General features: G+C 43.4%; 1 protein-coding gene across 1 annotated transcript; it reads left to right on the forward strand.

Annotated features, from left to right (window-relative positions):
- The first annotated feature begins 210 nt into the window (after positions 1 to 210).
- LOC146386066 (F-BAR and double SH3 domains protein 2-like) lies at positions 211 to 10996 on the forward strand. Its single transcript, XM_084930092.1, has 10 exons — positions 211 to 837; positions 6138 to 6235; positions 6532 to 6684; positions 6781 to 6915; positions 8195 to 8278; positions 9770 to 9953; positions 10038 to 10261; positions 10498 to 10708; positions 10796 to 10860; positions 10943 to 10996. Exons 1-10 carry the CDS (start codon positions 813 to 815, stop codon positions 10994 to 10996), a joined length of 1233 nt encoding a protein of 410 aa, XP_084786218.1. The 5' UTR covers positions 211 to 812.
- Positions 10997 to 11771: the final 775 nt, after the last annotated feature.

The following is an 11771-nucleotide window of genomic DNA, read 5'->3' on the forward strand; positions in this document are numbered from 1 at the left end:
GGATAATTGCTACTGGTTTTATTCATATTGAGGAGCGGATGATTGCGACTGAGTGTGTGCATAGATAACGTGAAGACGGCTTTGCAGCTGCTGGGTGTGAGTAGCTGTGTGTGTGATAGGAAGCAGTGTGGGTGACAGGAAATCTGCATGCCCATAAAAGGCAACTGCCTGACTGTGTGAAGTGTGCACCCAGAGAGAGAGAGAGAGAGTAAAATCTAGGCAGATGAATCCAATGGATGTTTTAAGAAAAGAAATACTAATTGAATGTTTTAGTGTGTTAATACAGGTGGATTTCTCTCAACCTGGAAACTCGAGTACAGCGGCAAAAGGATAGATTAACAGAATTGGCACGACAAACAGGCCAGGCTTTGGCTTAAAATTTTACAGCTTGACCTCTCACTTTGTCCCCACCCTGAGAAGAAGCTTAAAGGACAATTAATCTCCTGATGAAGACCGACAGAACATCGTGGACTTGAAGAGTTAACCGCAGGCAAAAGACAGTGCAACTGACCAATAACACTGAAGGGTCAAGCAGCAGCATGTATGAACACCACTGATGGAACTTTGAATCACAAGCTGGAAACCAGCCATGCTGGGAGTTGACCTACAAGAAAAGACCGAAAAGATCAACGGAGAAGAAACAGAGACAGCTGAGTTTGGACTGTATTTGCTGGAGATTTCAAGGCCACACAGGACACTGTGAGAAGAGAGGGACAGGGACCAGTCAGAGGTCAAGCCCGGACGAGTTCGAGTGCAAACGTACAGGATATAATTGGATTGAAATTGAAGGCTGAACTTATGATGGTTTATAGATGTCCACCACGTCACAACAAAGAGGTAAAATAAAGAGAGCAACTAACTAACAATTACATTAATGAATAGAAAAACACATATACAAGTTGTTACATGTGAAACTATTTTTGGAAAGAATCAGAAGTGAGACAGCTTGAATCCACAGCTCAGTGCAAAGATGCATGAATTAAACCTGATTATAAAAATACATATGCAATGAAGACACGCTTACACTTACATACATGACATATATTGGGATTTCTGACCGGAGAGAGAGAGAGAGAAACTGGACGGTTAGGCACTGATGATAGTAATGAAAATGTCTGTAACAAAAAAAAGGGGGAGAGAAGGCTGACACAGGGCCTGGCCCGGTGTTTCTCCCCTCTTTGAATAACACAGCCAACACAACATCATTTTCCTGTTCGCCTGTTGTTGTTTTGTTTTTGTTTTTTCTCTTTATGCTTGATTACAGGCTGCTTTGCCGGCCCTGGAAGCTGAGGCTGACCTGGACTCCTGCTCTCCCCTCTACCATCTTCGATGTGACCCTGACCAAACGCTGTAGCAGCTGGACCCACTACAACAGCCTGAGAATGTCAACAGTGCTGCAGGAAAGCGATCTCAGGCAGCAGAGACGGAGAGCGCTAAACCTAAGGCCCGTTTCACTACACGGAGGAAAATTCTCAGACAGCTTCAGCTGACAGAGCTGTGACGAGACGCCCATTAAGCCCGAATGAAAAGTGAGGCCGAGCAAAAGAAGGCTGACCTTAATAACTCTGCATTAACACTGTGCAGGACAGTGATGGACCAACACGGATGATCGGGCAGTAAAAGGGCGTGCCAGAGACAGGAGGAGCAACTGAGGTCAGGAGGCACCTCAGAACGGACAAAACACGGAAGAAGATGCAGGTTTCACCTGCAGTGAGCATGGACACTGGAGAAAAGGACTGCCCCAACTGGGGCCAGAACCAGGACGGACTGAACTTTGAACAGCAACAATGGTCACAAACAGACTGAAAAGGAGGAGGGCAGGACCCCAGGGCACGCTTCAGGCCGTGGTTTACCCAAGACACCAGAACAGGAAAGTGATGAACACACACACACACACACACACACACACCTAAATACACTGACCCAGAATGAAGAGAAACACACACACATGTGCACTCGTTGATTGAGTGAGAAATCACACACAAACCCAAACCGAAACGCTGATTCACTGAGAATTGATACAAATACAAATACACATGCACATGCTCGTGCAATGAAGAGTGATGCACATGCTCGTGCAATGAAGAGTGATGCACATGCTCGTGCAATGAAGAGTGATGCACACGCACACACATGCTGATGCAATGAAGAATGCTTTGCTAACAAATGCTTATGCTGATATGCAAAATGCTGCACACAAACATCCAAGTAGATAATTTTTATAAAAAGCTATTGATTACTTAGAATGTGTTTTATGTCACCCAGAGGGCATTTATGTAGATTTAAGGGACAAGATCTAAAACAGTTTGGTTATGAAAACAATGTCTGCGCGTGATGTCTGTGTACGGCTGCTCAAGGCCTTGACTGAATTGTTTACTGTGCTTCACACAGCCTGATAAGGAGCAGTGGTACAGAGTGAAAATGAGGAATTAATAGTCAAAGTTTTATTTCGGAGCACCGCATTTTCTGTGATTGAGATTTAATTCAAGGAGGAACAAAAGTTGCTATAGCACCTGAGGTTCTTATTCCCACACAATATTGTCCCGGGAGGAAGCAAAACTTTCCTGTGAATATCTGGTTGATTTTTGGGTTTTGCTTAGCACTAGGTTGATTTTATCAGTGAGGTTTGGATTGTTTTCTTTCTCTAAGAGAGAGAAAGATGGTTTTATGTTTGGATATGTCTGCAATGGGCCCTAGTAGGTGTTATGTTATTAGTATTTTATTGGGTACGTTTGTTTTTGCTTTTGTTACAGTGCACGGAAATAAGAAAGTCTGAGTGGTGTGATTCACCGGTGGTCATATTTTGTGAGTTTATGATTTAACAGTCAGCTCTTTAAACCAGGCCTGGAAGATTGAAATTTAAAGTGCTATGAAATATTCTTACTGAAAACAGTTGCAAAGTGTGCTTCTCCATGATTATAATGGGCCCTGGAGAAATTCACTTATATGGGACATTGATCACATGAGATGGTCCTGAGTCTAAAAGGATTGCAGCGAGTCAATCCAGTCCAAAAAACAAGGAATTGTTTTCCTTTAAAATGATGACATCATCTTGCTGGTGATGGATGCTTGAATAGGTCGCGCGTGAGACTCCATTATCAGCAATATCTGGTATGAATGTGTGTGGATGTATGCATGTAACTGGGCTGTGATGGACTGACGACTAAAAGTTTTAACTGACTTGATACGGAGACAAAAACGGTACCGACTTTAGGATTAGTAAATGTCCACAAACAATTCACCCAGCCTGTAAAAGAAGGGTGGATGTTTTGTCTTGCTTTGTTTTGTTTTTGCAGGAGCAGAAGGATGACAGAGACTAAAGGGGGAGAATGTAGCTTCACATGAGAGTGTGAACTGCAGACTGAACCCTTTGGTTGCTAATTTTGAGTTACTAATGTTTGCATTAAGAAAATTGTGTTTTATTAGCTGTGTTTTAATTAAGGTATCACATTATATTGTGGGGAAGTGTCAAATGTTACAGTGGAGAAAATATGTTACTATTAACCATATCAGGCCACTGTAAAAAGTCAATTAAATTTTATAGAGGAAAAAGCCAAAACTTTAACAATATCTATGAATAATAGGGAAATGGTAGGCTTGTCACATTCAAAATAGAGATATGTAAAAACAAATACTGGTCCATGTGATTTAGGTTCTCCATTGAAATAGTCAATAATTTAGAAAAGTAGAATAGAACCGACGGGGACATGTGATAGGATGTGGTACTGCAAGAGAACAAGAGCAAAGTAAAGAAAGGAAAACCTATTGTGTTTAGTTTTGATAAATTCAAATTAAAATGTACCATTATACTCAGAGGATCAATATGAAATCAAATATATGCAAATGAAACACATGACTGATAACTGTTCTGTCCTGAGCTTTTTTCCTATAGCACCCACTTGACCACACCAACAGTTTTTCGATACCAAAGGAAGGTAATTGCGAATAATCGAGGGAGGAATATCATCAAAAGTGGGAAAGGTAAGCCCCGATGGGGGTGATAACACCATTAATTTTACTTATGGTCAAATTCTTAAAATTGGACACCGAACATAAAAATTAAATCCGATATTTAGAGACAGAGTGGAGCTCTAGATAAACATACTGCTTATCTAGATCGGAGAGTTTGAATCTATAATACTGTGAGATAACATGCAGTAGAATGTTGACCATGTTGAGTATGTTTATTGTAATGTGCAGAGATTGGCTAATCTGACCAGGAAATGCAATGAGCAGGAATGTCAGAACAGGTAGCGTTAAAGTCACCTTTGACAGTCCAGACTGGGATGGCGTTGGACATCCTCAGGGTGGAAAAGGGTTGGTGTGACCAAGGTGTGGTTTGGCTTGTTGTATGTATATTTCAAAATGATACAGCTCTGGAGGGACCAGTTACTTCACATAATCATCATCATCGTCTCCTTCCTCCTTCTCCTTGGTCCTTCTACCCTGCGCTTGCAAACGCTCAGCTTTACAGAGGGTAGTCTTCACGTAAACCGGCCCTCTCCTCAGTTCTCCTGGGCCTCGCTGTTGGACGCTTGGCTTTACAGAGGGCAGAGTTCGTGTAAACCGCCCTCCTTGAGGGCCTCAGACTCTCCCTGCCGCCTTCCTACCTCCTTCTGCTCCATTCTCCTGCTCCTCGCAGGCAAGCGCTTAGCCGGGTGGGCCCCAAGTTACGCGTAAACCGGCCTTCGCGAGGAATGGGGGTGCTCTCTACTCCGTGGGTACACTGTGACCCCTTAGTAATGGCGATGGGGTATTTCGCAACCCCGATGCACATTCGTAAGTTACGATGACAAACACTGGGGTCTGGAGGGACCCCGAAACGTCGGAGGAAACAACTCTCAACTTCACATCATCATCATCGACGATCTGACTGGATGGCTGTTCGACACAGAAACGTCCTGAAAGTCCATCTGTTACAATCCGGTCAGTGCCAGCGTAGCACCATCTGCTGTTTCGCAACAGAAACAACTTTTCTGTGTTTTGTTAGATTCATAAAGCTAAGCAAAAAAATTGGCAAATTCCGGTTTTAAACATAAAGCACCTTAAAAAAAGTCCCACAAAGTTGATGTTTAAATTCTCTCTTAGGGTGTAAAAATCTGCTAGTTTTAGAGCTACAGATTACTTGTTGAGCCCTCTATTGTTAAAAATAGATCCTGTAGCTTTTTTGGAGAATCTGTGGATTTAAAAATATGTTAAAATTAGTCCATGTTTTCATATTGAGAAAAAATGTAATGCTAGACCTGCCCCCATCCTGCAACAGCAGCAGTTGAGGCAATATATTTACCCATCAGTCATGTCTAGGTAGCTCTGGCTCACGTTACTGCAGCCTTCTAATCAAAATGCATTTGCAATCTCTATTTTAAATTTTATTTTCTTGTTCTCACTGCCTTGAGCCTCTTCTGTTTAAGCACATTTTGCATGTAATGAAATGTGCTCTATAAATAAAATTGGCATTGACATAAATTTCGATGCCTATCAAAATGATATCCTCAGCAGTTAAAGGTATGAGTGGTGGTAATTTTTGTTGCTTTTGCTTTCACTATATAATGAATAAACCCATATAAGGAAAAGTCATGAAATATGATGATCATGGGATTTTAATTTAACAGTTTTTACAATTCCAGAGGAGTCAAAATGACCCTTTGGACATGATGAGTGTGACATTCTGCAAAGAGAAGGAAATCCTCTGGGAAGTTTAAGTCTCTGAATCTAAACGTGCGTGTTATGTCTGTGTTTGGGTTTGGAGTTATTCTGATGTGGTTTGTCTTACTCACACAATCCCTGGAAAATCTTTGCAGGAAGTGTACAAAATGCACTGATGTGTCACTTTTTTCCATTAAACTGGAATTTGGCCTTTAATGCAGCGAAGCCGGTCAGCTGGATGATAATAATAAACCTCGGCATCATAAACTTCTCCATATTTTACTGTGGCATGAAAGGATAAAATTGATAAGAGCTCCGTCTCACTGGTTTATTGCGAAAGCTGGTTTAAGATAAGTGAGCACAGCTCGTGCAGCGACCTGTTTCCAGATGTCCCTGGTTATGTTGATCGCTTTATTGTTGGACCGTTTCCATCTATTCCATGTGTTCCTTTGTATACGTCACCACAATAGTTGTAATTGTTTTGTTTTCAGGCCCTGGAGGATACGGGACCCAGGAAGCTTCGGAGCCAAACAACAGCGAGCTGGAGATCAAGATGGAGGTGGCCAGGCAGAGTCTCCGGAGGGCAGAGGTAACCTTTGAACTTCTAGATCAGCGATTTCTCCATCTTCTGAATCAGTTTCTCCTTATTTAAAGTTGCCCCAGTGCGCCACCTGCTGGTTTGAAAGGTGAAGTGACAGATTTAAAGGATTAATGTTCTGTTAGAAGAGAGCAGAGGTGTTTAAAACACATTAAGTATTTATTTTATTTTCATACTAATCTCATTGTGTTTTCTTTATTCTTTGGGGGGTGGGGGGCTTGTCAGTGGGTTGTGAAAGTCTGGTGGTCTTTAACTCACCTTTATTTTTTTATTTTTTTTGCTGCTAGACGGTGAAAGCGAAAGCCGAGGCCCGGCTGGACCTGCTAAGGGAGGCTGGAGTCCCGGTTGAAACGTGGCTGAAGAGTGCGATGAACCAGGTGATGGAGGAGCTGGAGAACGAGCGCTGGAACAACCTCAGTACCCACGATCCTTCACTCTCCGTAAGACGAAAACTCCAATTCCACAGTGCTGTAGTTTTGAAGTATATGCGCTGTAGATTTGTGCCCTAAACGCAGATGTCGGTCTAACATCCGTAGGTAACAGCAGATTTGGAGCGAGAGGATGAAGAGGAGATGGAGGACAGCGGTGAAGTGTTGGATGACAGCAGCTCCAGCCCCTCCAGCACCTTGAAAAACTATCCACTCACCTGCAAAGTGCTCTACTCCTACAAGGTAACGACACACGCTTAAGCAGGGTCGTAGCCGATGAGTCGGTCAGTGCCCAGAGAAATGGTGACATCTACAAAGCCTCATGTGTTTGCAGCGAGTCGAGTCTGAGTTTAGTCTCCTAAACAATCGGTGTCGCTGCTCTGGAAAAAAACACTGTTTGATTGCTGTTGCAGCATCTCTGCGCTTTCTGTATTCACAACTCTTTAAAATACGTGCAGAGGCCGGCCTTGCCTCGAGCTCGAGGCACGGGGAGTGCGTGTTGGGAGTTACAGAAGCAGTCATTATTAGAAAATGCAGGAAGCTGGTGGAGCTGGATATTGATGGATGAAGATTCAGGAGCCACAAAAAATGTGTTTTTAGAAGAACAGTGACTTGCAGAGTTACACTTTCTGTCCTCCGTAAACCTCATTTTCATGCAGAATACATAAAACAGCTGGAAGTGAAAGGAAAAGTATTTTTAAGATTCTGTAGGTTTAACCATATTTTCTGGTAATTATATGATTAATATTTAAATCTTTTTAAGTGTCTTGTCATGTTCTCCTGTGCCTCTGTGGTTCTCTCCAGGTTCCTCCTTCATTAAAAGACAAACTTGTTAGATTAAAGCTTCTGTTACTGACGCAGACAGCTGGAGACTCATTCCTGTTATATTTTCTGAAAGTGTGGTTGAAGTCTGCCGTCTGTGTGGTGCATTATAATGTGGATGCTCTCTGTGTTAGCCTACAAAGCTGGCTGGGATTTCCTCCATCCCTGCTGGATGGATGTCGTCATAAAATCTATTAAGATGTAAATACGGTTAACCTCTCCACACATGATTTAAATATTTGGATTGGACGTGGATCTTTAACATGTCACCAATTATAATTCTGACTTTGAAGTAAAGCCACTTTTTGTTTTGGCTGTTTTTAATCAGTTCCAGTCGTGTTTAACCCCCATTTACATTTACTTTCCCAAACTTTGTGGCACTAATGATTCTGTGTCCAGGTTTAAAACACCTGCTCTCTGAATTTGTACAGAAATTCTAGTGTAAGTCTGAGTTTTGTGCTGCTTTGGAGTATTAGTTGTTTTATATTACCTGAGTCCTGAGTAAAGTGTGGTATAAATGCAGGCATGGTCTCAGTGTTTTCTTCAGTGTTCTGGCTGATGTTATTGAAGCCACAGTGAGCATTTTTGTCCGTTCACCAGTGTGGCGGTATTTGAAAAATATACATCACGGGTGAAATGAAGATGGTTAAACTGTTACATCGCAGCTTTAATTTGAATTAACGTGTTTGTCTGTCTGCAGGCTTCTCAGCCAGACGAGCTGACCATCGAGGAGCAGGAAATCTTGGAGGTCATCGATGATGGCGACATGGAGGACTGGGTCAAGGTACAAAAATAACACAAACACAGTTATGTAGCAGAAGCACTCTCATGTTTGAGGGTTGGTTGTTTTGTGTATTAGTTCACTCTCTGGCTCTTAGACTGTTTGACAAACATTTAGTTTCAGTTTTTATAAGACCTCGCACCGGTACAGACTATCTACTGGACGTTTTAGTGTTTCTCTGGGATCAGTTGGACTGATGTGGCTTCAGGAATTAGAATAATTCAACTAAAATGCGTGCGGTGCATTGAGGCAGGTCAGGTTGGCCTGGGTGGTAGAAGCTCTGCTGAACATAAAGACAAATCAAAAAATGTACAAATACACAGTTCTCTGCTTCTTTTTTTGGCCCCGCAGCCGTAAAGGGCTGATGGGAGATTCTCGTCACCCAGCCGGGCAGGCAGGTGGGCGGGCATGGCACCCAAGTTTGTGAATGCAATAATTCATGAATGAGGCAGTTTTTAAATTCATACCTTAAGTGCAGCTACTGAAAATCTGGGCCAAATCCTGATTGATGGTGATCCAATCCTGCCTCAGCAGCGCTCCGGTGTGATCACAGTTTGTCAGCTTCTGCTTTTTAACAGCGGTTCGTGGACTCTTGATCAGTTTTAGATCTGCGGAGTGACCTGGTCATGGATATAAAATGTTAATTTGATGATCTCCCAGCTACTTAGTTATCATTTTCACTTTGTTTGTCACAGACTGTTACAAAGTTGCTCCTGGACCTTTGGGAGAAAATTTGAGAAGTCTTTGAGGACATTTTTCGGGTGGTCAGTGGTTTATACTTAAATGTAGAAATGTCAGCTGTGGATGCTCCCATCATTGTGTGAAGTCATTCTTTTATAAACGCCTCTGCAGAGCTGCTGGTGTGTAGTCATTGTGTACTTTGTGTGTGGTTGTTTTCCGATCATTTCCCTGAAGGAACATTGTGCATTGTTGCTGTTTTACTTTTGTTTATTGTGTAAGTCTGGCTTTCCTGTGAGCCATTGTGCAAATGTTCCACGTGTTGAGCCAATATTTTATGTATATTTACTTAGGTGATTATCTTCTCATATACAGATATAGTGTTTTAATGGGGTATTTATTTTAATGAATATAATCATACATAAAAATGTGAGCAATATCATTTATATAGATCTGTTTTAGTGCTGTGATTCCCCACAGCATGCCCCAACAGAGATCCCAATACCTCTGAGTGTTTTCAATCTGAATGAAAATAAGTAAGCAGCGGAAGGGGAGGCCACCGGTGTTCATGAAATCAAGCTTCATGAATTCAGCAGAGGCTTGTTTAGGATTTTAGATTTCTCGTTAATTCAGGAAGAGAGAACAAAAGCTCTCCTATTATTCTCTTTGTGGCTGTTATTAAATTCTGGCGACGATGCAGTGATATTGTTACAGCCCTACTCTTTACATCTGACTTTATTTTTTCTCATTAGGAGTTTTCCTGTTGAAACATTTTTGGCTGTTGTCATCGTCTGTGTGCATTGTCTGTGTTTCCAGGCCAGAAACCGTAGCGGACAGGTGGGCTACGTCCCGGAGAAATACCTGCAGCTGCCCTCCTCCAACAGCCTGCTGAGCATGCTGCAGTCGCTGGCCGCGCTGGACGCCCGATCCCATTCCTCCAGCAACTCCACCGAACCTGAAACCGAACTCCCAACCGGCTCCGTCAACGGAGACTCCAGTGGTGAGATCCGCCTCCACCAGATAATATCGGAGTTTTGATTTCCTGCTTTGTTTAATACCCTCGTTGCCACTGTCTGTGTTGCAGTTTCATTCGCAAAGGCTTCGTACGACTACGCGGGACAAACGGAAGATGAGCTGTCGTTCCCAGAAGGCGCCATCATCCGCATCCTGAGCAGAGAGACCCACGAGGACGATGGCTTCTGGGAGGGCGAGTTTAACGGCGTTGTTGGTGTGTTCCCCGCAGTTCTTGTGGAGGATCTCACCGTGACCAGCGAGAATGGAGATGGGCAAAGAGACGGCAGCGCACAGGTAGGCTCACGCTGACTTAGCCGCTAAATTTCATGTTCTATACAATTAAAGTTCTTCTGGTTGAACGCACACACACTGTGTCCCCCCCTGGATCAGCTGCCTCTACATCAGCGCAGTACGAATCTACTGTAGCAACTTATTTATGACACTAAGTACTGTGTTGTTAAATAATTTATTTCTTTTTATTTTATATAAAATATTAAAGTTTGCACACCTGTCCACTGTTTGTGTTGAAGGCTTCCCCGTCCACACTCTCTCAGTGCGAGCGCTCCCCTCGTGGTCCCTTCCAGCCGGGACCTCTCCACAGCAGCCCCCTTCAGACCCCCACCGTGTCCTCTCCAGTGTCGAGTCCCTGCAGCGCCACAGCCTCTCCCATTGGCCGACCACCCTCCTATCACAACGGACACCACAGACCGCCGCCGGCTCCACACAAAAGCCCCTTTCACAGTGAGAATCTCTGGTTTGTCTGTGAGTGGTTATCTGTAACAAAAAAGGCTGGTGTGAATAATAATCTGCCTCCTCTGCCCTCTTCAGGTCCAGCACAAAGCTCCCCCCAACCCCCCAAATACCCGGAGAGCGGCGGTGGCACCATCCGACCCGTGAGTAAAACCTTCTGTGGTGACGTAAATGACAGCAGACCTTTTTTATCTTCATTTTAACTGAGCCGGTGGATTTTTACAGGTACGTCCCGAAGCAGCATCCTCGCGGGCAGGTGAAGCGGCGAGAGGAGGTTGAGATCACACTGGTGTGAAGGCGGCACCCCCTCGAGCAGGGACTCGTAAAAATACTCCCAAAGGAAACCCAAGGAAACTTAAAAACTCCTGAAGACGCCTGGAGACGGAAGAAGCCCCCCCACTCGGAGAAGGAACACCGCTGCGCCTTTTTCTTTTAACTTCCCGTTCAGTGTTCTTGTTTCTCAACACTACCTTACCCAGAGTTTGTACAAGGCTTCATTCTCACCCCCGAACAGTTAATAAGGTGATAACGAGCAAAAGAAGTTGATAGAAAAGTTAACATCATTTTATCCGTTAATAAAAATCAGTGTGTTTGGACTCGCTAGCTGATATTTTAGGGAGTCGAGCTCATTCGTTCCCTTGCAGAGAGCTCAGTGTGGTATCATTCATCAGTTCGAGCAGCCAGTTTGGTTCTAAAGAACATGCAGCTGACTGAATGAGGCGTTTCATGATATTTAACCCACCGACAGCATAAAACAGAGTGGTTAGCTGATGAGCAGACCCTGGATTTTCTGTTGTTTGAGACTCGGTCATAGCAGCGTTTCATGTTAAAGTAAAACATGTTAGACTGGACTGACCTTGACCTTTGAGAGGTCAAACTGAAGGAAGCATTTGTGTTTTACCTTCATTTTTCTGTTTATGAACAAAGACACGAGTCTGCAGAACATATCGTCGATCAGGCCTGTGTTCCCTAGATTTAGACACATTTCACACCCCTTCAGTGAGTCTTGATAATTTCAGCTGTGTTCTGAAATGAGAAACTGAACCCTTGAACA

Source organism: Perissodus microlepis, chromosome 6 (genome assembly GCF_051167445.1).
Source record: "Perissodus microlepis isolate ML-2025 ecotype Zambia chromosome 6, ASM5116744v1, whole genome shotgun sequence".
In the NCBI taxonomy this organism is placed as follows: Eukaryota; Metazoa; Chordata; class Actinopteri; order Cichliformes; family Cichlidae; genus Perissodus; species Perissodus microlepis.

What these genes read in the sequence shown, in the direction of transcription:
- LOC146386066 (XM_084930092.1), top strand. Translation starts at nt 813, where the DNA reads ATGTCCACCACGTCACAACAAAGAG. An exon ending in AAGTGCTCTACTCCTACAAG is followed by an intron (nt 6,916 to 8,194) that starts GTAACGACACAC and finishes GTCTGTCTGCAG; the next exon opens with GCTTCTCAGCCAGACGAGCT. An exon ending in CGTCAACGGAGACTCCAGTG is followed by an intron (nt 9,954 to 10,037) that starts GTGAGATCCGCC and finishes TCTGTGTTGCAG; the next exon opens with TTTCATTCGCAAAGGCTTCG.